General features: G+C 36.3%; 1 protein-coding gene across 4 annotated transcripts; it reads right to left on the reverse strand.

Moving 5' to 3' along the window:
• Window positions 1-2,995: 2,995 nt before the first annotated feature.
• LOC107827611 (nuclear cap-binding protein subunit 1) lies at window positions 2,996-27,766 on the reverse strand. 4 transcript variants are annotated; one of them, XM_016654784.2, is made up of 19 exons: window positions 27,413-27,766; window positions 27,228-27,287; window positions 25,785-25,841; window positions 24,792-24,863; window positions 21,513-21,575; window positions 20,782-20,958; window positions 19,708-19,839; window positions 19,031-19,097; window positions 15,639-15,838; window positions 15,117-15,187; window positions 14,837-14,921; window positions 9,007-9,075; window positions 8,744-8,862; window positions 8,486-8,624; window positions 6,536-7,033; window positions 4,274-4,573; window positions 3,978-4,153; window positions 3,744-3,855; window positions 2,996-3,438 (listed from the first exon to the last, which is right to left on the reverse strand). In XM_016654784.2, exons 1-19 carry the CDS (start codon window positions 27,494-27,496, stop codon window positions 3,331-3,333), a joined length of 2,589 nt encoding a protein of 862 aa, XP_016510270.2. In that variant the 5' UTR covers window positions 27,497-27,766; the 3' UTR covers window positions 2,996-3,330. The 4 variants fall into 4 exon arrangements, with proteins under 4 accessions (XP_016510270.2, XP_075083109.1, XP_016510271.2 ...); XM_075227008.1 differs by having other exon boundaries at window positions 24,792-24,859; window positions 25,781-25,841; window positions 27,413-27,741; XM_016654785.2 differs by lacking the exon at window positions 6,536-7,033.
• Between the last annotated feature and the right edge of the window lie 136 nt (window positions 27,767-27,902).

The raw sequence follows: 27,902 nt of genomic DNA on the forward strand, positions 1-27,902 counted from the left end.
TTGATTGGGCTTTCGAATTTTATAACTCTTGTCGGGTTCCGAGGCGTGGGCTCCACGAGTGTTTTTTGAGCTAAATTTCGGATTTTTATGAAAAATTAGCATTTTCTTATGGAATTAATTCCAATAAATTTTATTTACTGAATCGAATTATTTGTGGCTAGATTCGAGGCGTTTGGAGGCCAATTCGCGAGGAAAAGGCTTAGCGGAATAAGAATTTCACGGTTTGAGGTATGTAATAGTTATAAATCTGATCCTGAGGGTATGAAACCCCGGATTTTTGTGTCATGTAATTATTTTGGAGATGACGCACATGCTAGGTGACGTGCGTGTGGGCGTGCACCGAGGGGATTGTGACTTGGTCCGTTCTGTGAAACTGTAAAGTTGAATAACTTGTTGTTAGCTATATACTCTCTATGTATTGTGGAAATTTAAGTGTAAGTCATGTTAGAAATCATGTTTAGACTATATGTTAGTACTGTTGGGATCCATAGAGGTCGTGCGCATGTTGAATTATCTGCTACATTATTGTTTTGTACTGAGTCACAGTTTACTTATTTATTTTATCTCAGTCTCTATTGTTCATTATTGATGCATTATATTATTGTTATTTGGGCTGAGTATCATGATTATTGGGAGACCGAGAGACTGGAGAGATTTATGATTGAGTGAGGCCGATGGCCTGATTGTGAGATATTATTATAGCACGTGAGTTGTCCGTGCGGATTCATATATTATTATACTATATCACGTAAGTTGTCCGTGCAACACGCGAGTTGTCCGTGCGGATTATAGCGCTTGAGCTGTAGGAGCCCCTCCGGAGTCTATACACCCCAGTGAGCGCGGGTACCCATTGAGCATGAGTGTTAAGGGCTGAGAGCCGAGTGATTGAGCTGTTGTGACGAGTTGTGTGACTGTTGCCCTGAGAGGCTGTACTTGTTTTTCATTTGTTGTTGTACTTAGTTACTATTTGTCATTGTTGTGAAACTCTCTGAAAGATTTTATATCTGGATTACATGAACTTGAGCTGTATAAATTGATTTGACTTAAACTGTTGGATTTGAAAGCATGTTTATTCTCTGTTGGAATTACTGAAAATGAACTATAACTGTGTAGCTGGTCACTATCTTCAGTTCCTTATTTATTATTGTTACTTACTAAGTCGGTTGTACTCATACTACACCTTGCACTTCGTGTGTAGATCCAAGTGATCCTGAATACAGTGATGGTTGATTCTTTCACATAGTCGATTTTCTAGAGATTTAGAGGTAGGTGCCATGTTTCGCAAACCTTGTCTCTCCTTCCCTATCTTTTTTTTTTGTTTATTGCATTTGGTCTCAGATTATTATAGACCATATTATCCATACTTGTAATATATAGATGCTCATGTACTCAGTGACACCAGGTTTTGGGAAGTGTTCATTTTAGTATTTGTGGGATTTTGTATTGTATTTAAATATTATGTTTTTCAATCTTTTCTATCAAAATAAGCTGACCGAGGACATGACCCTTGATAGGGAGGTATGGTCGAGGATTAGGGTAGTAGAGTAGGTAGTCTAGAGTGTTCATAACAGTAGTATTGACACGCAATCTCGCTTTCTGTTGGTAGTAGGTTTTTATGCTTAACCGTTGTTTTCTTTCATTGTTGATCATCTTACTGTCTTGTTGTTTTTATTCTGCTTTTATATGGCTTTTTGGTACTGTCTCTTCTTGTCTATATTTTCATTAATATGGTGCTTATACTTTCATGAACCGAGGGTCTATTGAAACAACCTCTTTATACTCACAAGGTAAGGGTAAGATTTGCGTATAACTACCCTTTCTAGACCCCACGGTATGAGATAATACTACGTATGTTTGCTGTTGTTATCATGGTCACATGCCAACTCATATTTATATAAGGCTCTTTATTATTTAACAAGTGGACTCATGGGTCCCGTGTGTAATGGTAATAAACTAATGGAGTAATAAAAATGGTAATAAAATCTTTGTCATCGAGAGAGCATCTAAACGCTTACAACATGTTGATTTTCTTTTTTTGATCGACACTGGAACAATTTGATGGGTTAATAAGCATTATTTTATATTATTTTTCCGTAGCTCATAATTCTGCAATCGTTAAACTAGAAGTCAGTTCAACTAATCTCTCCTTCTCTTAAAGGTATTCAACCCCCCCCCCCCCCTCCGGCCACAAAATTTTCATTAACATACAACTCTTATTACAGTAAATGAAATAATAAAGTATCATGTTTATGCTCTGAACTAGGAACCACTACTGTTGGTATAAGAATAAATTATTAGTTTTCGAATTAATTTGTCTACAGTTGCTAGTCTGTTAGTTGTCAAACTTCCCGTTACTACAGTATCAAGGAAGCTGGCCAACTTGGCTAGTTTCCCCCCCCCTAACTAATTGTCTAGTTTGACCGATATAAACTTTAATAAATAGGGGAAGACTTTTGAGATATGTAAAGTCATAGTATTTGTGCGGCTGTAAACTTTTGAAACTTATAGTCTTAAACTTGTCATAGCATTTGTGCGGCTATAGGTACGCCCATTAAAAAAAATATTAAAATATATCAATTGTTTTGAAATAGACTAATAAGGTAATAGTACCAATCTTTTTGAAATGAAGAAAATCAGATCAAGCAAATCCGTCAACTTATGTATTTTAGCAACAATAAACCCATCGATTGAGTGTTTTCTGAGCAGCATTTAAACCTTAAGCAGGGCTGGAAAATGTATAAAGATACCTGCTATCCTAAACATAAAATATGAGCCAAACATGTGCATAATATTTCATTCTATCCCATTCCAGAAACTCTTCGCTGAATGTGGCTCATAACCAGTACCAATGAAGTATTCCAGTTGAGATTCCCGAACTTGGATGATTATCTCGTCCCTTAACATTAAGAACACACAAAGAAATCATGCAAAACAGAGAGAAAAAAATGCCCTACCAATGAATAGATTAGTCTATGAAGCCAAATGCTCTTGGATGGGTAGTTGAATAGGGGGATCCATCACAATTCACTTATTACACTTGGTCTTTGTCTTACATGTACAAGTGTGTGTAACAATGACCCCAAGAGGAAGGAATAAATGTGCATTCAAAGTCAAAAATCATTCGGGAAATATTACCTGAATTAGACCGAAATGAAACGAATTCTAGAGTCTTAAAAATACACGATTTTTCCTGCTAATGTTGTTTGCTTTTGCTCCAACTATTTTTACATTCAACTAAAATGATCTAATCAACATAACAAAATCTAATACTCATGATACACAGACAATAACTCAACAGAAACATCAAGTGCAAGCAAACCGAGTTATTCATCATTCATCCAAAGGTCTTCGCAGGCCACAGTATATAGCTTTTCGAAATAGAGGATGAGCATCTTCAGTTAGTACCTCAGCATCCAAATTCTCAATATTTTGCCATATCTGCAGATCACCAAACAAATGAAACAAAGAAAGATCAGGTTAAGCAACTCTAACAGTTAGGTCCATGAGTTTGCAGCACGGGAGTAATTCACACTCTCAGTGATATTAGAGAGATATGGTTGAACCTCTCCTTTTATTTTCACTTTCACAACTCTTAGGCATTTTTCTTTACTTTAAAAAAAAAAAGGTCAATTCACCCTTCACTACATTCTTTATAAGAGAAGGGCTCCCGTCACTTTGGCTGACAAAACTAGTAGTGGCAGATGTAGGTCCGATATGGTAATTGTTAGATGACAAGTACTTACCTCCGAAGCATATTGCCTGGTGAATGCCTTGAGGTAACCCAGAGTTGATAAACACCATTGCTGTTTTCCATCAAGATTATAGCCATTTCTTTCTCTGCTTCCATTAGGATGACTGTAACTCACCAACACAAAAGATTAAAATAATTAAGCAAAAAGAAGAAAAGAACAGAATAAGTACAAAAACCTTGTCCTAGCTACATCACAATGAAGAGGTACAATTAATGGATACACCACCTTTTCTTCGGTCTTCCACCATCATCCTTGTCCAAGTCCATTACAGAAGAATCTTCAAGGTCAATGTTCATCTCATCTGCCTGACCAGAGGGCCGCAAGGTTCCATCTCTGAATGCATCATTAAGGGGTTCCGCTAAAGCAGTCAAGAAGCCTTTATACAATGAAAGGATCAAAACCTGTAACACCACACATAATTTTGGCAGCATTTTAAGCACTCATTCCAGATCCAAGATTTTCAATTATTATACAAGTTGATTTTTTCCTTTAGCTATATCCATGACCACAACATAAAATACCTTAATTTCATCAACTGCTCGAGCAAGAAGAGCTTCCTTTGCTTCTAAAGATTCACGAACAGACACCTCTTCCTCTTTTGCTTTTTCCGCATATGATTTCAGCCGTTTTATTCTTACAGGGTTTTCACCAAGAACAGGTTCCCCATCCATGATACTCAGCTTAGACTCCGCAGAATCTAACTGATCTCTGGCTCTAGATGCAGCTTCTTCTGCCAAGACAACACTTCTCTCAAGGGATGAAATCTCTTTCCTCAGATCAGAAATCCGATTATACGTCTTACTGACAGCATTCCTGAGGATCTACAGTCACACAAACACTTAATCATGGATCAAACTACAATATATCATAACAAAACAGAAAGTAGAGCTGCAAAGGCAAAGAGAAAAAAAACTAGTAATGCAGAGAGGACACAAAGCATATCACAATATTCAGACAAGATAAAAAGTTGCAAGTTTCCTTTAAAATATAGAAAGGAGATTTTCTCACAAACGCAGTAATGGCCAAACACACTTCAAGATCATAAAATTAAGAGCGGATCTGCAGAAGGACAAAAATGCAGGAAAAGGGAATTGAAAACTGTAATAAATAATCCTGCCAAAGCAGGAACAGAAAAACCCACAATAGAATCAACTTCAAACGTATGACTAAGGGGATTAAGCCCCTCCAGCCCCGACACCCCAAAAAAAAAAAAAATTACTTTCACAGGTTTTCCTTTTACACACTCTAAATACCGGGCAAACCTTTTACGCACCTTAATGTTGAAAATTTCACAGCTAGAACCCACAATTCCACCATGTGGCAAGCACGATTATCCCAACTTTTCTTGTGCTTGAAAGGCTAAAAGTTAAAAAAAAAAATCTAAATGGAATTTAACGGTCCAAATTTGACCAAAGTTATGATACAATTGCACTAAAGTCCTAACGATCCGCTAGAACTTGTGATAGAGCAAGTCTTTACCTATCCATCCGATTTTCAAACGATCTTGCGGGCAAGTTCTGACCTGCAAGCTCCACGTTTTGACTTCAAATTATTTTTGAAGAACTAACATAAACAGGATCAAAACATAAATAAGGGCACGGAAATATGCTATTTGTGAAAATCACCCAATTAACTCTTAAATGAGTTAAGGTGTATGTAAATACGTTTTTTTTTGTTTAGTTTTCTTGTTTAGTACACAAAACTCCGACTCCTTTTCCAAAAGCAATCAACCCTTAGTTTCAAAGTATCACATCAAATTTCTAAAAGCATAACAGCCGAGTAAGGTGGATTAATAAGATTGAGGGTATTAACAATATATAGTTTTAAACATTAGATTACAAAATTAACTCTCGTAATAGTAAATAATGTTTTTTAAAAGTAAATACATATTTTTCAATACACTATATACTAATTTTTTAGCATTTTTATTTTTACGTGGAATGAGGAAGAATTTTTTAGCATTTTAATTTTTATTTGACGTAATGACATGTGCTGCACTGATGGAGAACTTTTTGATTTTTAATTGTAACTAATGACATTGGAATGTCATGCACTTCTAAGCTTAAAAATAATCTAAGGTGAAATCACGGGGTACTTGCTACAGATGGTTATGTTTTTTGATAAAGTAATAAACATCATTTTGGGCAAGAAAAGCCTATATACAAGTATACCAAATAGTAGAAAACCTACACAAAGATATGGTTTCCTACGAACATCTAATCTTATATACATAAAGGAACCTCATGGCTTCACAAAAAAGAAACATGGGATAAGAAGCTACTCAAATGCACAAAACTCATTTCTACACCTTCAAAAACTCTCCTATTGTGCTAGTGTACCAACATTCCACGCCCTATATGTTCTCCTCCGTCTAATACAATTCTAATTGAACATTACTTCTTTCACGATGTCCGAAATCACTCCAAGCATTCCAAACCATCTTAGAATTTCCCACCATAACCTCGAGACTACTCGACAATCTAAAAGGAGATGGTCGACGTGTTCACCCGAGCCCTAACACAAAGTACTAGCTGACCTAAGTGATCTTCCGCTTCATATCTGGTGTGTATAAGGTTGCCCGTGCATTTAGGGAGTTTTTTTTGGGTGGGTGGGTGGGGGGGTATGCATTACTTGGACTGGAGAACTAATAAACTAAGCACATCAGCACAAAAGGTGGGTGAGGTTTTTACAAAGAGAACATACGTTTAAAAAGTTCAGAAGAGATTGAATATAAAAATGCCCGTAAAGAAGTGACTCCACACTAGTTAAATCGGGTTAGTTACCTCCCATGGACTGTCAGAGACATGAAATCGATCAAGGTTCGATGAAGAGAAAACCCATCTCACTATGGCCAAATTAGATATAAGCCGATAACTCATCATCCGGTCAATGGATATAGCTGTCATTTGAGCGCTGTTTTGCCAGTAAGAACTTACTTCACTAATCAGCTTAACTTGTTGATCATCATCAGTACAAATCTTTGCGATGACTTGGCCATATCTCTCCAAGACAGTAATCAAATGAGTAAAGCTTTTGGATCCAATGTCAAGAAGTGTTTGAACAACAACTCTGAGGGTGATATCAAAACCATGGGCTGGAAAAACATTTTCTTCTACCCAGGAAATCATTTCCCTGGCAGATTTCCTACCTTTCACCATGTCCTTAAGCTCTACAGAGAGCGCACGCTCAGTTGGATCGGTACCATCTTCTGCACTATATTTAAACTGTGGTCCACCTCTCGGTGGAAGTAACTCCTCCAAAGCAGGGGTGTTCTCAATGCTCTGTTGAAGAATGAGGGAAAGAAGAAATCTAAATAAAATTGCATTAAAGCATCATAAGGAAATGGATTAAATTCTTCCCAAGAAAAAATGAACTACGTCACTAACTTCTTTCTAGTGTATACTCCATCTAAAACCTATCTAATGTTATAGCGGTAAAATCACAGATTCTATTAAAATATTTTCCTAGAAAAACATGCTCATGCAGTACTTCAATTAGCAGCTCATATAAAAGAATATGCAAACATGGGATACATGTGCAGAATTTAAGTGAACACATCCATTAAATATACAACTTTTACTGGAACTAACAATATAGTTACTTATAAATTGATACTTGTAGTAAAAGCAATAGCAGTATCACCTAATATACTCTGCACCCAGTGCATTACATTCTCAAACGAATATTCATTATTACTTCATGCAATTCAATTATTGGATTTCTTTGCTCAAAACTTTCATCTTGAATGAATCTTGTCAACTTTTGTCTAGATCATCTAAAAGAAACTGTTAACAAAACAGGCCAAACATCTACCAATTTCACATAATACTGTTTTTAGCTATTAATATGTTATGTCGTTTGTTTGGGCACATAATTTAAGAAAGAAAGACTATTGAAATTTGTGGTCTAAAACAAGTCATAGATATTTGTGCGGTTATAAATCATCTCATTCAAAGTAAAATAGGAAGTTTAAAGTTGAATTGTTTTTAAATATAGAAAGATGTATTTTTAGGGACAAACTAAAAAGGAAAGAGTATCACATAAACTGGGACTAAGGAGTAACTTGATAAATTTAGAGGCTAACAAAAATGAACATCAAAGATAGCATTACATATTAACATCAAAAACAACAAAGAACCATACCCAAGCAAATTAATTCATTTGTCTCACAGCACTTCAGAACAAATTTTAAGTGTTATTGCTTTGAAGAGTACACACAAAAATAATGGAATATTTTAGCCCAAACATTATGTGAAAGAACTAATATATGTTCACATAATATTCTAATCCAATTAAAGGTACTTTTTTAAAGCTTTATTGTATGCCCTCTTTTCAAGTGCTGAGTAAAGTATTCAAGTACTTCTCAGATCTACTTATTTTACAAAGAAACTTCCAGCTCTCTGCCAATAATGCAAAGAATAAAAACGACAATTTATTGAAGGTCACAAGAAAATGAAGGGAAAACATAAATATGTGCTTTAAATAACTTAAGCGACAATTTATTGAAGGTCACAAGAAAATAAGAGAGAATATAAATATGTGCTTGCGGCGACATTCTTTCCAAGAACCAGGTAATACAGTTGCCATTGAAATAACTTAAGCGCCAAACGTCTAACTTGTTACAGCAACCATTAGTGTGGTACAACTCATTTGAGAACTTAAATGACCAGATTAAGTTTTTCAGTATCAATATGCAATTAACTGGTGGAATTTTCAATTATGTAAGCAGATACCTGCTTGATTTTGTCCCAATATGAAAGACGGACTTCTCTTTCCAAAACCTCTTGAACAAACACACGCTGTGGGGCCCATTTTGGCAGATCTAACACATGAGCCCATTCTTCCCATGGCCAGATAAATTGAAAGTTTGACCTGCAAGACAAAATCTCAAGAGAGAGTGATCTCACTGCTCGTACATAAACACAACTCAATAATGGAAGGTAATAGTTAATTCAGAATTAACACCTCAGAAGAGTAGCATTTCAACTTACAAATGATGTGAGAACCAAAGGATGAGACGTGTTCGGCAATCCATGTCTAAATCTGCTATTTTATCAAAAAGAGCACGGACAGCCCCAGCTACAACCGCTGGAAAGGCCCCTGGCAGAGCCTAAAAAGAGAAACATGCAGTCAGAGACTTGCTTTTCCGTGGACGTATCTTTAACTAGAAATTTTTTGAGTTCCATAACACTCAATGGGAATTTCCAGAAACAAATTTAAAATAAGCTTACAGCTCTAGAAGTTCTTGGATTACCTTGCATAAATCGATGATAACCAATGTGTAATATGTCGGTTTGAATGGCGGTTGAGGTAACAGAAGAAGCTGCAAATTTAAAAGATATTAGGAGAGATGAAGAAGAAGCCCCATAATGTTATCATGGCATCAATGATGAAGCAAGGAACAATTTGAAGCAATAAAACGTAAACTGAGAACATGCTCCATCAATAATAAGGTTCCAATTCTTGTATACCAGCTATGGTTATGGCAAAACTTAACCCCTGCAATTTAGTCCCCCCAACAAAAATAAAAAAGAAAATTACGAGAATAAATAAATGAAATACATGTCATTCATCCTAACTTTAGGTTCAACTCTGCCAGTTCAGGTTGATGACCATCAAAAACGATATTTTCAAGAAGCGCCTATAGAAATGGTTTCTCAGAGTTAAGGTCTGTAGGTATAGAACACACACACACGCAATATATATATAATGATAAGTTGTAGGTATAAAGCATATTGCCTCTAGCAAGTATTCCTGCAGCAACTACATTACTCTCCTGAGAGCAAGAGATGAGAAAGCCAAGGCTATAACAAACATTCCTTAACCCAAATGTGCATCAATTAAAGTTCCGAGCAGATACCCTGGACATCGGATCCCAGTTATTAAAATATCACTAAAACTTCCTGACAGCTTAACACCTTGCAATGGTCCAGCATGAGGAGCTCATATATGCACTTGATATCAAAATATTCTGTCCGACAAGTTGATGCACCGTATAATGCAGTTCTTACAGCTATTCTCTGATGCAAAATATAACACACAAATTTCACCACTTTTATCCTCTAATGTGACTAAATTTTGAGAAAAGATATTTTGCTTCCTTCTTTATTTATCATCTAGACAACATGTTAAACTGCGCTTTTCAAAGACTTTGTTGATTCAGACACGAGGTGTTTTATTCAAGCACAGCTCTACTTTTGAACTTCTACTTATTCACAACAATGTACTTCCTTTGTCTCCAAATATAAAAGATTAACAAACATGATTTCCCACTATCAGGCGCAAGGTAATATCACGAGATTTGCCATGATATAGCATCACAGTTTATGCAGAAAGGGAAGAAAAGCTCACTCTCATTTTAGCAACTTAACCAAAACCAGGATCCGATCAGAACTCGATAGTACTGAATTGTGGTGCAAGAGCAGGGGAACCAGCCCCTTTAGATTTTGATTTTTTAAAATATATAATGGACATGTCATGGCGCATGTGCAGGGAACCAACCTCTTAAGATTTTATTAGGGTTTTTCCCACAACGGAAGTGTGCTCGCCTAATCCATGGTGTTCCTCTTAAGATTTTATTTGGGTTTTTTCGTAAATCTGTCCATCAATGTTTGGGTAAAGAGAAGAATTTACCTAGTGTCACCCCTGCTGAAATTTGAACCTTGGTTACAGGGTAGTGACTCCACGTCTTCAAACCGCTAGGCCACCTCCTTTAGATTGGAAATATGTGCAACAGACTCGAGAAGAGTGTGAAAAATTGGTGGATGAGCTACCAGCATCAAGAAGACTGGAAGGGTGACTGGTAGTCAAATGAAATCATTGGTAACGACTTGAAAAAATTGCAAGTGCGAGAATATTTTAAATGATGGAAAATAGTATGATGAATTATATGAGCAAGGAAAAAAAGAGATGGGGGAACAATGTACAAGGAGAAAGGAGTTAAAAGGGCAGTTGGAGAGAACATTGATGCCAAAGAGGTGTGTTTGAGACAAAAATCAAGAGTGAAATGGTTGAAGGAAGAGGATAGCAATACTAGATTCTCCACAAAATGGCTATTATCCGTAAAACATTCAAACTCATTGAGAAGTCACTAGTTGATAAACCAATATGTGAGAGGACCATAAAATTCTGGAGGGACTGGTACATTTCTATATAAGCTCTATAAAGGACATGACAGACCAATCCCAGATAGGATAAAATTCCACCACTCTACTTGAAAGGTATTCACAGAGGCAATTTGGCAGGGAAGAATGAAAGAGGAGTTAAGAGCTATTTAGGAGATAAGGCAGATGACAAGAGGGCTTCGCTCCATACATTTTTCCATCGAAGCTGAGAGATATAATAGAAAAGGATGTCATGGAATGCCTTAATTAACTCCCATCTGAGAAGATTCTTATTCTTGCTTTCTTGTACTCGTTTCAAGGAAGACTGGATTTACATCAATAAAATAATTATATTATATCCGAAAATGGCTCAAAACAGCTATAGACAATCTATTTTCCAATTCTCGAAATGCATGTTTTGGAGGAAGAGCAATCACAGACATTCTTGAAAGTAAATGAATTAGAGGAATCAAGATTAAAAAGTAGAGCTGGGAGTGTTATGCTTGGATATTGAGAAGGATACATTACTCAGAATTTTCTGTTTTACATGCTTGGAAGAATGGATTGGACAGAAAAGGAGAAATTGGATAGAAAAGTTGCAGTTGCACGTAAAATTTTCCATTCTTCGAGTGGCACTTTTTGCACATCTTTTGGCAGCTAAAGGGATAAGACAAAGAGACAGGCCGTCTCCATTACTATTCTTTTTATTGTGACGGAGGCACTAGCTTTATTCTGGGGGGTTTGCGTAGGTGTTGATGACACATGAATTTGTTGTGTTCCATAGGCAAAAAGCTTCAACATTTGTTTAGGCCACTGGTTAGATTCAAAGTGGTGCACATTTGGTTTCGGTTGAGATGTGAGTATAAACTATTCATGAATTAGCAAGAGCATACAGACAGCAAGGTGACGAGCTGACAATACCACTGGCAAAAAAACCAGATTTATCACTAGGAGAAAATTCAGGTTACCTTTATATGTATAAACTAGGTGAAGTTAGCACGTGGGTGTGGCCTCAATTGAGGACAAGATGCGGGAAGGGAGGCTTAGATGGTTTGGACGTGTGAGGAGGCGGAGCACAGACGCTCCGATCAGAAGATGTGAGAGGTTGACATTGGAAGGCCTAAGGAGAGGCAAGGCAGGACAAAGAAGAATCGGGGTGAGGTGATTAGGCAAGACATGACGCAACTTCAGCTTACCAAGGACATGACCCTTGATAGGAAGGTGTGGAGGTCGAAGATTAGGGTAGTTAGTTTAGTGTTCCCCCTGTCATACCGGTAGTATTAGTACGTACTTTAGTATTCTGTTGGCATTAGATTTCTATGACTACCTGTCAGTTCTTTCATTGCGGCCACCTGATTATTTGGTTGTTATTTGTGCTACTTTTACATGGCTGCTCACTGTTGCGCTTCTTGTTTTTCTCTTCTTTAACGTGGTGCTTATGCTTCTCTGAGCCGAGGGTCTATTGGAAACAGCCTCTCTACCTCCACAAGGTAGGGGTAAGGCTGCGTACACACTACCCTCCCCAAACCCAACTATGTGGGATTATGATGGGTTTGTTGTTGTTGTTGTTGTGAAGTTAGCACGTGCTAAGCACGGGCCCAAGCTTAATTAGCGAGATATAACACAAACCAAGTTAAGAAATGGACTGATTCTATTTTTTGCATATTTATGTATGATTAAAAAAATTATTCGCAGCTTTAGTTTACGATTATCAGGGAACTGAAGTTAATGTCAAGGCAACATATTCCTTTATGATGGAGTTGTTGAGTGATTACGTACATTCTAATACATGAATAGGAACTGCTAAATATAAGATATTCTTTTTCAATATTCATGCGGGACAAGTTTTCTTTTTGTAATTTTTTATTGAATACGTTTTCACTAAATTCACCAAGCTCGCATTAGAAAAGGTTGGATTAGGTAGAGCATGAATCATAACATTATTCAATTGTTATAATCGGAAATGAGTATGGACAACACTGAGATGGACATCACTAACCAAGTCATTGTTATCCACCCCATCAAACATATCATATTACATTTTGTATTTCAATGTTAATTTCAGCAAGTGGCTGGGGAATGTCATTACCTTCATAGGCATTCAATTATTTTACTTCAGCATTTTAATGACATAATTCTAGAGCAAGTCGAACTAAATTTTGAAACACTCTCATTTCCTCCCGCTTTTCCTTACGAACAATTAATACAATTATTAACACAAATCTTAAGGCGTATATGTGTATATTTGATATGACTCTCTCATCCTTTTAGCTGTATATATTTAATTGCATAAAGTAAAACAGCTGGGGTAAAATGATAAGGGTACAGTAATTTTCAGGGAAAATCGAGAAAGAGACACCAATAAGCTTCTGATAGTAATTAAGTTCATAAGTTTCATCTTCTAATTTTTAAGCTATTCTTTTTTGTTGTTTCATGTATTTTCTACTTTTGCTTGCCACATAATCAATATTTGTCTTCCTCCTCTGCCATCTCTCTAAGGATAAAATTAAGTGAATTACTTAAAGAAACATTTCAAATGCAAAAAAGTTGTCCAAAATAATTCGTAGCCAGCATCATGCTAAAAGTAGGACAATATGTAAATCTAGTGACAGGCAAATACATGAAAATATAATTGTTGATGAGAAAACAAGTGAACTTTGTTTGACATTTTTAACAATCTTTTGAATTTGTTTACCTTTTCTTCTTCTTTTTCTTATAGTTTGTTTATCCTACGTCCTAGCAAATAAATTCAAAAAGAGCAAAAAGGGAAGAAACTTGGTTTTTGTTTTGTTGGCAATCAAAAAAATAGCTGATAAGTAATCAGCAACAGTAAGCTAAAATAATTGAAGTGCAGAGCTAATAATGGGGTGGAGGACACAGTCCAGGTGAGGAAATTCAATTTGGGGGGTGGGGGTTTTTGGGGGGGGGGGGGGAGAGGAGGAAATTGATTGTGTAAGAAAGGATATAGATGATGTGAGCACTGGGGTAAACTGGTCGAGACAACAAAAATTTGTATGACAGCTACAGTAAAGCAGTTTTCTGGCCAATAACATTGCTGCATTTTAATAGCCTGTTTGGCCAAGCTCCTTTTGAGGCAAAAGCGCTTTTTTTTGGGTCAAAAGTGCTTTTTTTCTAGAATTAAAGTGTTTGGCCAGGCTTGCCTTACAGGTAGTGACTATACCACTCACATATCGAACAAATCTTACTCTCAAGAAAAAAGTGCTTTTGAGGAGAAGCAGAAGCAGTTTTGGAGAAGCAGAAAAAAGTAGCTTCTCTCCAAAAGCACTTTTTTGAAAAGCACTTTAGAAAAAAATACACTTAGAAAGCAGTTTTTTAAAGCTTGGCCAAACACTAATTGCTGCTCAGAAGTGATTTTCAAATTAATTAGTCAAACACAAACTGCTTCTCACCAAAAGTACTTTTGAGAAAAGCACTTTTGAGAAAAAACACTTCTCAAAATAAGCTGATTTTTTGCAGCTAGGCCAAACGGGCTATAAGACATTTACAGATACACACCCTCCGGGGGCCCATATTGAAAAGGCAGGTCGTAGTTAATATTTGAACGAAAAATTCCTGGTTTATTCCGTCATTTCTGGTCCACAAGAAAGCATTAAAGCCCAGAGAACAATCAAATAATGCACAAAAGTAATCCAAAATCACCAGAATGTCCACATAATGAATTTTCTGACCATAAGCTAGCATTTGGATGGGGATCTACTTAACTCCCACTTATAGAATAGTAGAATTTAAAGAGAGAGAGAGAGAGAGAGAGAGAGAGAGAGAGAGAGAGAGAGAGAGAGAGAGAGAGAGAGTTACGAAGGAAGGGAAATAACACCGATAAAGTCTACTAATTCCTAATACTAACACCTACAACATGTCTTCATTTTATATGCCGAATGCCATATCAAATCAATGTAAAAGATATACACATCATGGGACAAAGAAGTCCATTATTAAGTAAGCAAGTGCATCAGTTCTTACCTGAGAGAATATTGTCTCAGCCATAAGATATTCATATCTGAATGGTACAGGCAGCCCAACCATGTATGAAGTGCATTCCTTTCGACTAGCTTGCATAAACCGAAAAGAAAAGGAATAAGAAACTTGTCCAATTCAGCAGATACAACAAAGGCACATTGCGACTAGGTGCAGCATAGATACACAAGGGCCCCTGTAATATTAAACCCTAAACCCAAACACAACAAATGAAACAGATATCCTACTTAAAATTAAAGAACCAAAACTGGGAGAGTCAACAAACCATCCATTCAAGAATAAAAGCACATCCAACAAATACTCTTCCACAACAAAGCGATCAATGAGTTGAATATCCTGGTAAACAACAAAAAGATAAGGCAAGATGAGCAAGTAAAAATAATAAGTTAGAGTAACTCATCCCCATTAGTCAGTACAACCCTCAAACAAAATATCCTCAGCATAAGCCATCTATTCATAGAAACCAACTAGCATTGACTAGTCCCAACATGCATGCTCTATAGTAGCAATTAAACTGCTTTAATACCTAAAATTACACTACATAACAGATAAATTGTGACAATTGGGGGGAAATTTCCTGAGGGGAGGATGAGGAAGGAGAGCAAGGGAATTCTAGTTAAAACAGGAAGCACAAACACAGGACATATAACAAAATAAGAACTTCATGATATCTAATATGCCTGGATGGCTGGATATATGCAAATTCAAATCTCTATGAGCGAATCAGCTATCATGTTTGCCTTCGCTAGGATCAATTTAAGCATCACAATATAAAATAATCAATTACCTCAGTTTTATTTGATGGAAATATATTAAGCCTCCTTATCCTCTGAGGATATTTTAACTCAGCTTCGTGCTTTTGTCTACCAAAGGCAATTCCAGATAAAACTCCAGAAGGACCTGGTTGCTCGGGGCAGCTTACTGGAGCCAAATCATGAGACTTTCCAGCAACCAATTGTGCCTCAAAAGAGAGGTGCGGTCTGGGAACTAGTTTTCCCAACAAAAAAAAAAATGTCACTTTTAACATTACTTCGAAATGGGAAAGAGAAAAATGAACTGCAAAAACATGCACTAATAGCTTAGTTCACATGATGCGAGACTTGAACCTATGACCTAAGTCACAAGTCCCTCAATCAAGCGAGAACAGTATAACAGCAGGCGCACTATCCTCGAATTTCGCACTTATGAGACTATACTGGGTTTGTTGTTGTTATTGTTGTTGTTGAATTACACATTAGAGACGATGACGATAACTACGCCTCAGTCACAAACAAAGTAGGGTCGGCGATATAAATCCTCACTTCTTTCTTTAAGCTCAACTCATATAATCATCATGCCAAACTAAAATAATAGTAGTCTACTGTTAAATGACAATTTGTACAGCTTTATACCATTATCCCCCCCCTTCCAAAAAAAATAAAAAAAAAAAATTGTAACAAATTTAAAGCCTATTTCTAACTAATAAGTATCACTTATATGGATCTTTTTCTTTCATTGTGCTCTATCTTTAGCTAAGTATGTATTGATTTCAATTTACAAGTTTCCTCATTGACGGGAGTAAGGGTACAAAAAGGGCAGCCCAGTGTAGAAAGCATCCTGTTGAATGCAGGGTCTGAGGAAGGGCCACACCCCGGAAGAGTAATGTAGGCAACCTACCTCGATGCAAGGGTTAGTGGTTGATTCCCAAAACTATCCAGCAAATAACCTGGGCACAACTTGATTTAGGCTCGGCTCGATTCATCTCCCACCCAAGCTCATGAGGCTCAAATATGAATGCAAGCATATCTTAGCCCCTATTGTAAGAAATGGACCATGGACCTAACTCCACCTTAAAAAAATAGCGCATGAGGTGAGGATTGTCCAATAAAACTATACAAGGAGGCAATGAATTCCCTCCTTGATGTGGGACATTCTAATACCCCTCTAGCACGTCTAGGCCTGGCAACTCCCTTGGAGTGTGGACAATATATCATAGGGCACAACATTGGGTAAATCCGATATAGAAATGAATCTAGCATTAATACCATGTAAAATTTGACTTTTTTAATATTATAAGCTAAGTAGCTCGAACACGGGTGTGGGTGTCCGGCACGGGTGAGAATCTAGAGGTTGATCCTTCGAGATGTAAATTCCAACATTCGGGGATACGGATCCTAGTATGGATACGGGCAGGGATGTGGCTAAAAATAATTCAAAAAAATAAAAATATAAAAATATCTCTAAATTATGAGAAATTTTGTGGAATACTTACGTATAGCTTGTAAGTGTGGATTTCTTTTTTTTATTCTCAAGTTGTAGATAAATAAAGGATTGATTTCCTAGATAATGTATGTTATTTTCTTCAAATTTAGTTTTGGTTTTGATTTCGGGAATCAAATTGTATCTCATCTCAAATTTTTCCGTCCTTCATGGTCAAAGTACCCAAAATTGTTTGACCAAAACCGGTACGGATCCCATATCCACACCCATACTAGTGTCGTGTCGACATGGGTGCGTGTCGTAGCAACTTAGATTATAAGGTAAATAATTTTAAAAAATCGTATAAAAGTAGTATATAAAAAATAAAAAACTTACATGCTTCCCCACGAAAGACAATCTTCCATACAAGAACTGCATGGGTGCACCAAAAAGAAACAAGGAACAAAAATAAATTTAAAAAATGGATCTTGAACCTAACTCAATCTCAACAGCTAGCTCATGAAATGAGAATTGCCCAAGAATATATAACGAGACAACAACATATTCCCTCACCAATGTGGGACATTCTAACAACTATGATACACTCGAAAGGCTAGCAAACCAATCTGGTCCTTGTCTTTTCTTTACACACACACATATACATATATATATATATATATATATATATATATATATATACATATATATGCGTGTGTGTGTATTATATACCTATTAGATTTTCACATCAAGCTCAAAAACAAAAAATCAAGTACATATTCAGCACTCACTTGGTGTTCTTTTCGTGAATTAAAATCTTATCGTTTACCTAGAAAATATAAGTGAATTCAATAAATATATAGAAAGGGGTGTGTAGCAAGAGTTTCCAAGATTGAAAGTCGAATCTCTCCTCTCAATACCAAAACATAATCTCCCCCTTATCCTTTCAACAGAAAGAAAACTATAACATCATCCATCTCGAGCCTTAATCCAAAGTCCTCTAATCTCTTAGGTTAAGCTCAGTTCTTACTGGCCATTTGGCTTCAAATCTATGGAATACAGAGCTTCACGACACGAGATTCTGCTCCATGTTCTACAACTGCTAGTCCACTGCTCCCTCCGCCAAGGGATTTCACAGTGTCGATTGCTGCCTCCACTGCATGTATGCCTCCTCTGCCCATGCTGCCTTCACCACACACAACTTTGTCCACTGAATAGCTTTCTTTCGCATACCTTTGAGAGCCTATAAGGAGTCTATCCTGAGCCTGAACAAATTGGACGCATGCGAGATCAAACCTGCTAAATGGTGGCTCTATTGAGCCTTAGCTGAGATCTCGTTTGGATAGAATCAACTAGATTGAGTCTAAAATTTACTCAGCTCAGCTCATTATATTATACATCCCTAGAGGATTTTAAAATTATGGTTGTTAATTTGTTATTTAGAGAAAAATAGCAATGGATGATATACAGTCATTAATAGCTTGTTTGGCCAAGCTGGAAAAATCAGCTTATTTTGAGAAGTGCTTTTACTCAAAAAGTGCTTTTTTCAAAAGTACTTTTAGTGAGAAGCAACTTGTGTTTGGCTAATTTATTTGAAAAGCACTTCTGAGAAGCAATTAGTGTTTGGCCAAGCTTTTAAAAACTGCTTCTAAGTGTATTTTTCCCAAAAGTGCTTTTCAAAAAAGTGCTTTTGGAGAGAAGCTACTTTTTCCTGCTTCTCCCAAAACTGCTTCTGCTTCTACTCAAAAGTATTTTTTTTCCTCAAAAAGCTTGGCCAAAACTTCAACTTTGGGGAAAAAGCACTTTTTTTTGAAAAACAAAGTGCTTTTGGCTTGGAGAAGCTTGGCCAAACAGGCTATAATTCACCTACCATTCTTATGTAAGTGTTTTGCCTTCTTTGGAGCAGAAGAGAGACAGCTTTTCTTTGTCAAAATAGGAACAGTTTGTAATGTTGACAGTGGAAAGGATCAGAACAATTTTAAAATTGATGGAAAGTACAAATACCACTATCAAGTTTCCACCCTCTACTGGAAAGATCTTGAACTCGAGACCACAAATCCTCCAAGAAATCCTGTAAATCAAACATTTCAACTCTTAATAGTACAAACATAGCTGCATATAAATAATAATAATAATAATAGGGAAAAAACAAAAACTATTTTGATTGAAGAGCGATCTTCACTAAGTTTATCTTAAATATCTCTGATGTTTAGCAATTTCTTTCTATCAGTCAAGTCCATCCAATCGATGATATGACAACCCATCAAGGACCACAAGTGGAAACTACCTGTTATATACTAGAAAGCAGAGACACAAAAGCCAAGGCTGCACACTCAGGTTGACTCAAACTGGCCACTGATGATAATTAAACACCATGCTGGTGTGTTTGATAGTGATAATTGTACTTCCTCGTGGGTTAAGTACATAGAGAAGAAAGTCATGTCAGCCCACTAATCTTAAACTTTTGTCTCTATGCTACAAATGTCCATGTGTTACATAAGCTATATGACGCAAGGTCTTTAAAATAAATAAGCTGAGTCTCGTAGTAACGAAATAAATTTTGCTCTTCTTTGACATTCCTATCCTCTATCCTGGGATAACAGAAAATTAGAGCGGACAGTGCATAGGAACAAGCTAGTATAACTTAAAAGGGCAAGTTTTCAAATCTATTACTAATATACCTTCTCATTGACAGCATTATTGGTTTCTTCAATATCCTCAAAGACAGAAAACCCAGCATCAGAAACACGTTTTCGAATACTTAAATAGGCTTCTACTCCAACCATAACCCTTTCAATCTCCTCAGGAACTTGCTGAAAATTGACATGAGAGGTAGATAATTCAGATTTATGTGAAAAAAACAAAGTAAATGAGAAAAAAGCATGCATATGATTAAGATGAAAAGGAAATGACGCATTATGAAACTTAAAAAGAATCACAAATATAACCTCAGAAAAACCAAAATGGTTGACAATCACCATGACACTTGAATTATCTGTCTTAATTCCTCGTAATTAAAAAAAAGTATATTGATTGTAGGAACCATACAAAAGAAAATGAAATAATACAAATATAAGTTGACACACAAGCCTCAGGGCCTTCATGATGATGACTTTATGCAGTATAAATGCATAAAGCAACAATATAGGCCTAACTCGATGTTTAATGAAAACTTTACCATTTCCAGAAAGAAGCAACAGAAAAGGAAAAGCATTGCCACATTTTGCACCTTTTAACAGATGTCTTAATTCTGAGATCAATCAACTGTGCCTCAACACTAATTGCGGATGCTGCCTTAAATCTTTTACCTATCTCCTTTTCTGGGGATAAAGCTAATTTCCTTCTATATTGCCAATCAGTCCAACCCCAACATGTGCAGTTCAATATTTTAGTTACAATTGTGGGTGGCATCATAATAAAGTGCCATAATGGCCTTGCTACCAAGAATTCACTAAGATTCATGACTGTGCCTCAGCACTAATTGCGGATGCTGCCTTAAATCTTTTACCTATCTCCTTTTCTGGGGATAAAGCTAATTTTCCTTCTATATTGCCAATCAGTCCAACCCCAACATGTGCAGTTCAATATTTTAGTTACAATTTTGGGTGGCATCATAATAAAGTGCCATAATGGCCTTGCTACCAAGAATTCACTAAGATTCATGCTTTTGTTGCTCAGATTCGTGGCGAAATTGTCACCAAATTGCAGGCAAGAATTGTCAGGTTTTGGCATTTTGATCAAATGCATATTGTTACCTCAACAAGTTCAGCTCCACCCCAAGGAAGGCATGATAAAATACAAGTTATATAAAAGTCAGCACGTGCTTGCCAAGAGGGAATTCCTTTTTCCTCGTCCACAGTAGTCGCTGCTGATGATAATAAACATTCGAAAATAACCACTAATGCACTCGGTTGGATAACTTTGCTGCACATCTAACCACAGAAACCATGTATTAGAATCAGTAATAACTGAAACTACAAAAGGGATTCTGTCTATCAATTAACTCGCTACATCAGATTATGCCCGAAATTATCTGTGAAGGCACGAACAAATGTGATGCAAGGTTGCAGGTTAAACAGAGAATGAGTAAAAAAGGAAATGAACTCAATTTAATGTCCGAATGTAACATGATGTTAGTTACCCGATCCTAATTGAAAGAGTAAAATCAAAACAAAATTGCAGAGGAAGGGAAGGATGCAAATTATGGTTATTAATGAACTTGGTCTCGAGGAATTTTCTGAATGTTGGCATAATTTCTCACAAAGATCAGAACTACAGATGATAACTAAAGTAAATGTACTTTATGCATACTTCCATTCTTTTCGAAATATCTCCACACCTTAACCAAAAGGCGACCAAACGCCCTGCTCTCAGACTACTTAGTTTTCGAACTCAAATAGAAACAGAATAGAAAAACTTCAGAGGACTTAGTTGGAATTGGAATAGATCATGAAAAAATCAAAGGAGGCAGATTTCTAGGACATACCAAAACAGTCAGAAACCTCATCAATATACGGATCCTATTGCACTTTCCAGTCTCCAAGGCATCCTGAAACGAAGGAAAAACAGCAATTGTCGAACGGATACCTCATCCAGAGTAACCCAAGCCTATCTAACAAATTTTGATTACAAAATTAACATTGATGGAACTTCCTCTAACTCCTCTCTCATACCCCTTCTTCCACAAAGCGATGGAAATACCAAAAGCATAAAAACAACAGAATTCTCTAAGCACCAAAACTAATCACAGTTGATCCAGTTACTTTACAGCACTGACACTTGATACAAACAGTAAAATCGCAAATTCACATTTCAACCCGACTATTTCTGTGGTGGTTTCAACATCCAAAGCTAGCTTTAATAAATATAAGAAACAAAAAACGTGAGATAAATCAAATTTGGCGGTCCAAGAAAATATTTCTACCAGAATACCCGCAGTACTTAAGATTTTTTACTTAAGATTTTACAAAATTAAGGTTTTAGCATTTTCTTTCCTCTACTACTGTCTTTTTCTCTAACAAAAGAATATAAGCCTATATTGTTCAATGTAGTTATCCCATTCTTTTATATGCCATGTGTAAGCGAGCCTTTTCAAACATATTTAAACAATTTTAATCACGTTCTCTTCAGATCAGTGTTCTGATAAGTGATATATAGTTCCACAAAAATCTTCCAAAAGATACACCTAGAAGGCTTATACTTTTCTTCTGTGAAATTTATTATCCTTTTACCAGCATTATGAAGCCACTAAACATCTTTTTCCTTGTTGACCCTTCTCTTCAATCTGTGAACCCAAAACATTTAGACACTAGTTAAATAGGGTTAATGACCTAGATTTTGCATCAACACGTAGATCATCAACACATAGTAGAATTCATCTCCGAGTGAGCTAGGAGTTGGGCAACTCGTACCCGGCCCATATCAATGATACACCACAGAATAGGACAACATTTCAAACTACCACTGAATCCATGGGCAAGCAAGAGACAACTTGATTAATTCAAACATCTTAATTGCATAGGAAATGAAAGCAAAACTGAATCTGACATAAATCCAGACACTTTTTTATATTTAGCTTTGATGTGATTGGAAGATACTAAAGCTAGAGCATAATGGCTAAAACTGATCAAATAATGGTGTCAAACAACATCCCTAGTAAACAGAAAGAATTACAAGAAAATACACGTGACTTCACACCATAACAAAAAATGGCCCGTATTTTTAAGTTTTACCAGACCTAGCCCATATTGTACATATTTTGAAAGCACTAGTAAATTCAAAATCTGTATTCTTACAACTATTGCTTCTAAAAGCTATGTAGTTAAATCTGTGTTCTCACAACCATTGCTTTCACTCTCTCTCTTCTTCTCACATCTTCTACATATGCTTCAAGGGGCCATGTATTTTCTGCTTCCCCGCCTGTGTCACCTGGTTGCAATGTAAAAAAATTGAAGAGTAGAAGTCCGCCATTGAAGGCCATTCAAAGCTTTACTTTCGAAAATATGATTTTTTGAGTTTGTTAGTTGTTTGGATTGGGTGTTGTTCCAATTGATTGAAAATATCAAAAGGAGTTCAAAATTTAAATTTGAAGTGATTTGGAGTAGATTTGAGCAATATTTGAGTTAAATTTCAGAAAAGACGCAAGGAAGAAGACGAAGTCAGTTTTTTGTATAATTATGTATAATCTTGTATAATAGTGTATATGAGTGTATAAATACATCTTATACACTATTATACACTTTTATACAAGCGTCTGTAGACGAACTTCTTCCACGATTTTCAGTTGCAATTCTTGTTCAAAACCAGTCCAAATCTCCATTAAATGACTTCAAATTTTATATACAACCTCCTTATACTATTTCTAACGAGTCTAAATAACATCCACTCCAAATTTCTCACAAAATCAAATTCGGAATTTAAACCCACATATTTAAACTTGTTAAAAATCTAATTTTCACCACCCAAATGGATTTGGTTTGTTGAACTAATATTTGAGTCACAGTTACTGATTCGAAAATTAACTTAAAAGCTTGAGCAATCTTTTTTAAAAATTAAATAGTAATTTCGAGAACCTATTGGAGTTGGATGTTGAATCTTAGCCTATTATTTTTGGGCTAGTTGGTTGTAAATTGGAATGTGGGCTATAAAATTGAAAAGTAGGGATCCCAATTGTTCTTATGTGAAATTTTCCCTAGTAAAAACAGTCTAGATCCTCAACTTTCAGGTCTGCAAGTGTCATACTTACTTGTGAATTAAATTAGGTAAAGTAATGGTGTCAACACTTGCAAATCAAAATATAACATTAGGCTTGTGATCCATAAAGTTTATTCAACTCAACTTAAAAGTAGAGATGCTTGTGTATCCTTGTTTATAGAGAGAGAGGGGCATGCGTGTGTTGTTGTTTGGTTTTGGGTGGGGGTGGGGGGGAGGGGAGGGGGGGGGGTCAAACATGTTCGGTGAGAGAAACCAGAATAGTGACAAATGCAGTAGTTAGTTGAAGAATAAAGAATAGAGTAGTGCATAAAGCAACTTAGTTATATTCTATAATCAATTAGGAACTATAGAAATAAAAGAACGTCTTCAAGACTGTGAGAGATATGATGAGCACAAAGAGCTCAGTTTTGTTTAACTTATACTTGTGGATACAAAAAGGAATCTTCTCTATATACCTAAACTATAAGTTAAAACAACATTGAGCTCTTAGTGCTCATCATATCTCTCTCAGTCTTGAAGACCTTTTATTTCTATAGTTTCTAATTGATTATAGAATATAACAAAGTTAGCTTTCTGCACTACCCACATGAGGCAGTCAATATACCATATTCTAAATATTTTAAGCACCGTTTTGCTGTATTACTAGTGAAAGCAGCAAAAAAATAAAAAAAATGAATCCAGATGAGTTGGCAAGTTGATTTCATAGTGCAAAACTAATGAACAAAAACAGAACAGATAACTACAGGATAAAAAGACCTGTTTGCAATATCAGATAGACAGATATGGAACCACATGATAAAAAGACCTGTTTGCAATATCAGATAGACAGATATGGAACCACATGATAAAAAGACCTGTTTGCAATATCAGATATGGAGTAAAGATAAAGAACAAGATAAAGAAGACCACCTTTCACTTATAAAAACAGATATAAGATGTAAAAATAAGATAAAGAAGACCAAGCTTCCCTTATCAGCAAACTTTTTTTTAAGAAGGTAAGGTCACTCTCTTCTCAATGCACAAAAATAATCAAATGCTGGGGCTTGCTGACCTGTAAATTAATTTGAGCATTCTCCACTAATTTCGCAACAAATTCCTCATTTTCCAAATTCAAAAGGCCTACCTGCAGATGGACAGACATGGTAAGAGGCGGAGAGAAGGAGAAGACTAAGAAGAAGAGACAGAAAGATTATTAAATAGTTAAAAGGAAACAGAAAAACCATTAGTGTGCGGAACTAACAAACATGAAATGCTAATACCCCAATAATTCAATCGATCAATCAATTATATATGCCTCACCTAAAGTTACTTAAGTCAATTGTATTAATCTTCTATATCCTTTTTTGCTCTATTTGAAAACCATTTCTTTCCAATGCTCAATGATCTTGACTTGCAAGACAACTAATGGGATTTACAAAACTAGAAGTTCCCTAAATTTCACATAGCCGTATAGTGACATACAAGTTTCCGACAACACCAAAAGGACTCCTGGCAAGCACAACACCTAATATAAGTGTAGCAAAAAACAATGAGGCGCAAAACCTGTACAGATTATTTAGAAATAGTCTATACATATTCTTTGCACCACTGTATTGTATTGATAAGAAAATATATGAGAAGAGATATAGTAACACAATGTAAAGTTTGCCTACGTCCCATCTCAAAAACAAGAATCTGTTTAAATTATACTAGATCCTAAATATATTCTCCCGTCGAATCATGTTCCTGATTCATCTACGATATGTCTACTCCTAATAAGAAGAATCAAATTACGTAATGCCAAAAGAACCTTGAGCCTTACTGAAAAGAGTTTCAAAGAGTATCAGCTGCACATTTTTCTTAAGCTTCAATTGTGAAATGCTGAACCAGTGTTGCTTTTAAAAAAAATATTTTTACTATCAATTGTCTATATCTGGCATCACTACAAATACATTCACAGGTACGTGAAGAAGAAAGGTAAGAGGATAGAAAATAAGAAACAAACAGGAAAAAACATGAACTAAATGGAACTCGAACGAGAAAAGGGCATCAGAAGAAAACCTACCAGCGTTCCATACAGAGGAATCTTGTGAGGCAATTGCTCAGCACACTGGAGAAGGAACTGCCAAGGGATAGGCAAGAAAGCACAAAATTTAGCACACAACTCAGGAGTAGAAACCCATATCAATAAGCCTCCTTGGAAGCATAAACTTGATCTCTCTTAATTAGTGAAAACAATAGTGCAAAGCTTCAACTGAAAGAGGAACTCTTAGGCAATGCGAGTTTTTTTTGGGGGGGGATTGGGTTGGGGGTGGGGTACCCTTCCATAAATAAAGGGAGTGACTGGATACATTATAGAGATAGCTGCAAAGACGGGTTCTCCAACTACATTACATGTAAACACCCCAATGAAAACATAATGCCAAAAACACTGCATTGCAAAGCAGGGCAACATGCCTAGAAAATTTCTCACGACTAGTAGAACAGCCACGTGGAGGACGCGTTGACATTTTATGAGTTCAGTTCACTACACACAAGAAACTAATCAAAAAAATTCTTTATATGTTAGCACTGAAGATGCTATAAGCGAACCCAGATATTCCGAAATGTAATAGCTCTAAATATATTGAAGCAATGACTTTGGACCTCAACTGCAGTTCCAGCGGCATTAAATTCCAACTTCCGCCATTCTATCAGTATCTAACTATTATTGACCCAATGATAACCACCAAGAGCATAGCCTTTCAGCTGAGCAAGAACATTTTCTCACATATAACAAGCCTAAGGAGAAGGAATTGAAAATTCACATAGACCATTTTCTTTTTTCTTTTCTAAGGTTATATCATGTTTGGTCACTACAGAAAGGAGGAACCTTTTCAATTTCTGTCCCGCACCAGCCCCAACATGTGGTCTAAAATAGAGGGTTGATTACCACTAGTTTTGCCCAACACTACTTAAGACAGAAATAATGTTCTATTTGACACATTGACCAAAAATTATCAAGGGGAAAAGCAGATGAATCAGAAACTAGGTTTGCGCTTGATAAACAACAACAACAACAATGATCAAGAAGATGCAGACAAAGCCACATGTATTCAAGGGTGTCAACATCGAAAGTTACACCGTGTAACTAGGTAACAAAAAAATAATTATATATACTACATATGATACCCCTTGGCTTCTTCTTGGGTTGACTTCTTTATATTTGGAACCCCCCCCCCCACCACACAGTGAAAAGCCACCGAGGCAGGCCCCCAAGGCTTTGGCTGAGTGATAAGGGCGCAGAGCATGAACTACGATGGGTTAGGTGCACCTTACGAGTTTCGCTACTAGCTGAATCTTGGTATTTAAGTGGAAGCAGAGTGGAGGTGTGGTCATACTTACTAATGAGTGGGCACAATTAGGGTTGGGCCAACTAACTCACAGGGGCTTTCTCCATTATAAAAGAGAAAAAGAAAACCCAAAAACAGCAACAGTGAGTAATAAGTGGAATAGGATGACATCTTACGGGAAAAATATCATCTCCAGAATGCTCCAATTCTCGGCGAACTGCACTATAGCATGCCTCCTGCAATATAGCAAAAGTATAAGGATTTAAAAAGCATGCTTTGAAAAACCGTTAGAATAAGTGAAAGCAGCATTCATCTTAGGAATAAAAACAATAGTTCAGAAAAGAGCAAGTTGTGTACTGACAATTTGGTCTTTGAAGTCGGCATTTCCGGCGTACTCAGGGCACTTCTCGCCGAGTCGCAAAAGCAAGCTCTTCCAACTGCTCATTCCTTTCTTTACAATTACAACAATGAATGGCAACGAAGCCGCGCGGATGCAGAAGAAGGCAGGGTTTTGCGCTTCTGCCTCTGGTCTTCAGTAAATTCTCCACTACTCATATACCCTTCTTACAACTAACCAAAACCCTTATGCAAAGACCTGAAATAGCCGACCCGATCCAGCTCCATCCAAGGTCCCGTTTGGACCGAAAACTCATTTGAAAATACCTCTCAACACAATAAAATATTGGAAAAATAAACTGATATATCCCTCTACTTTACTTAATAGTTTAAAAGTGTCCCGTTATATTCTTAGCCCACTTAAAGACCTACCATTATCAAATCTTACTAAATTAAGAAATTTTATCTTCTATAGAAAACTATTACACCTTATTTATTATAAACCAAAATAATTT

The sequence above is a fragment of the Nicotiana tabacum genome, chromosome 12, assembly GCF_000715075.1.
Source record: "Nicotiana tabacum cultivar K326 chromosome 12, ASM71507v2, whole genome shotgun sequence".
NCBI classification, from domain to species: Eukaryota; Viridiplantae; Streptophyta; class Magnoliopsida; order Solanales; family Solanaceae; genus Nicotiana; species Nicotiana tabacum.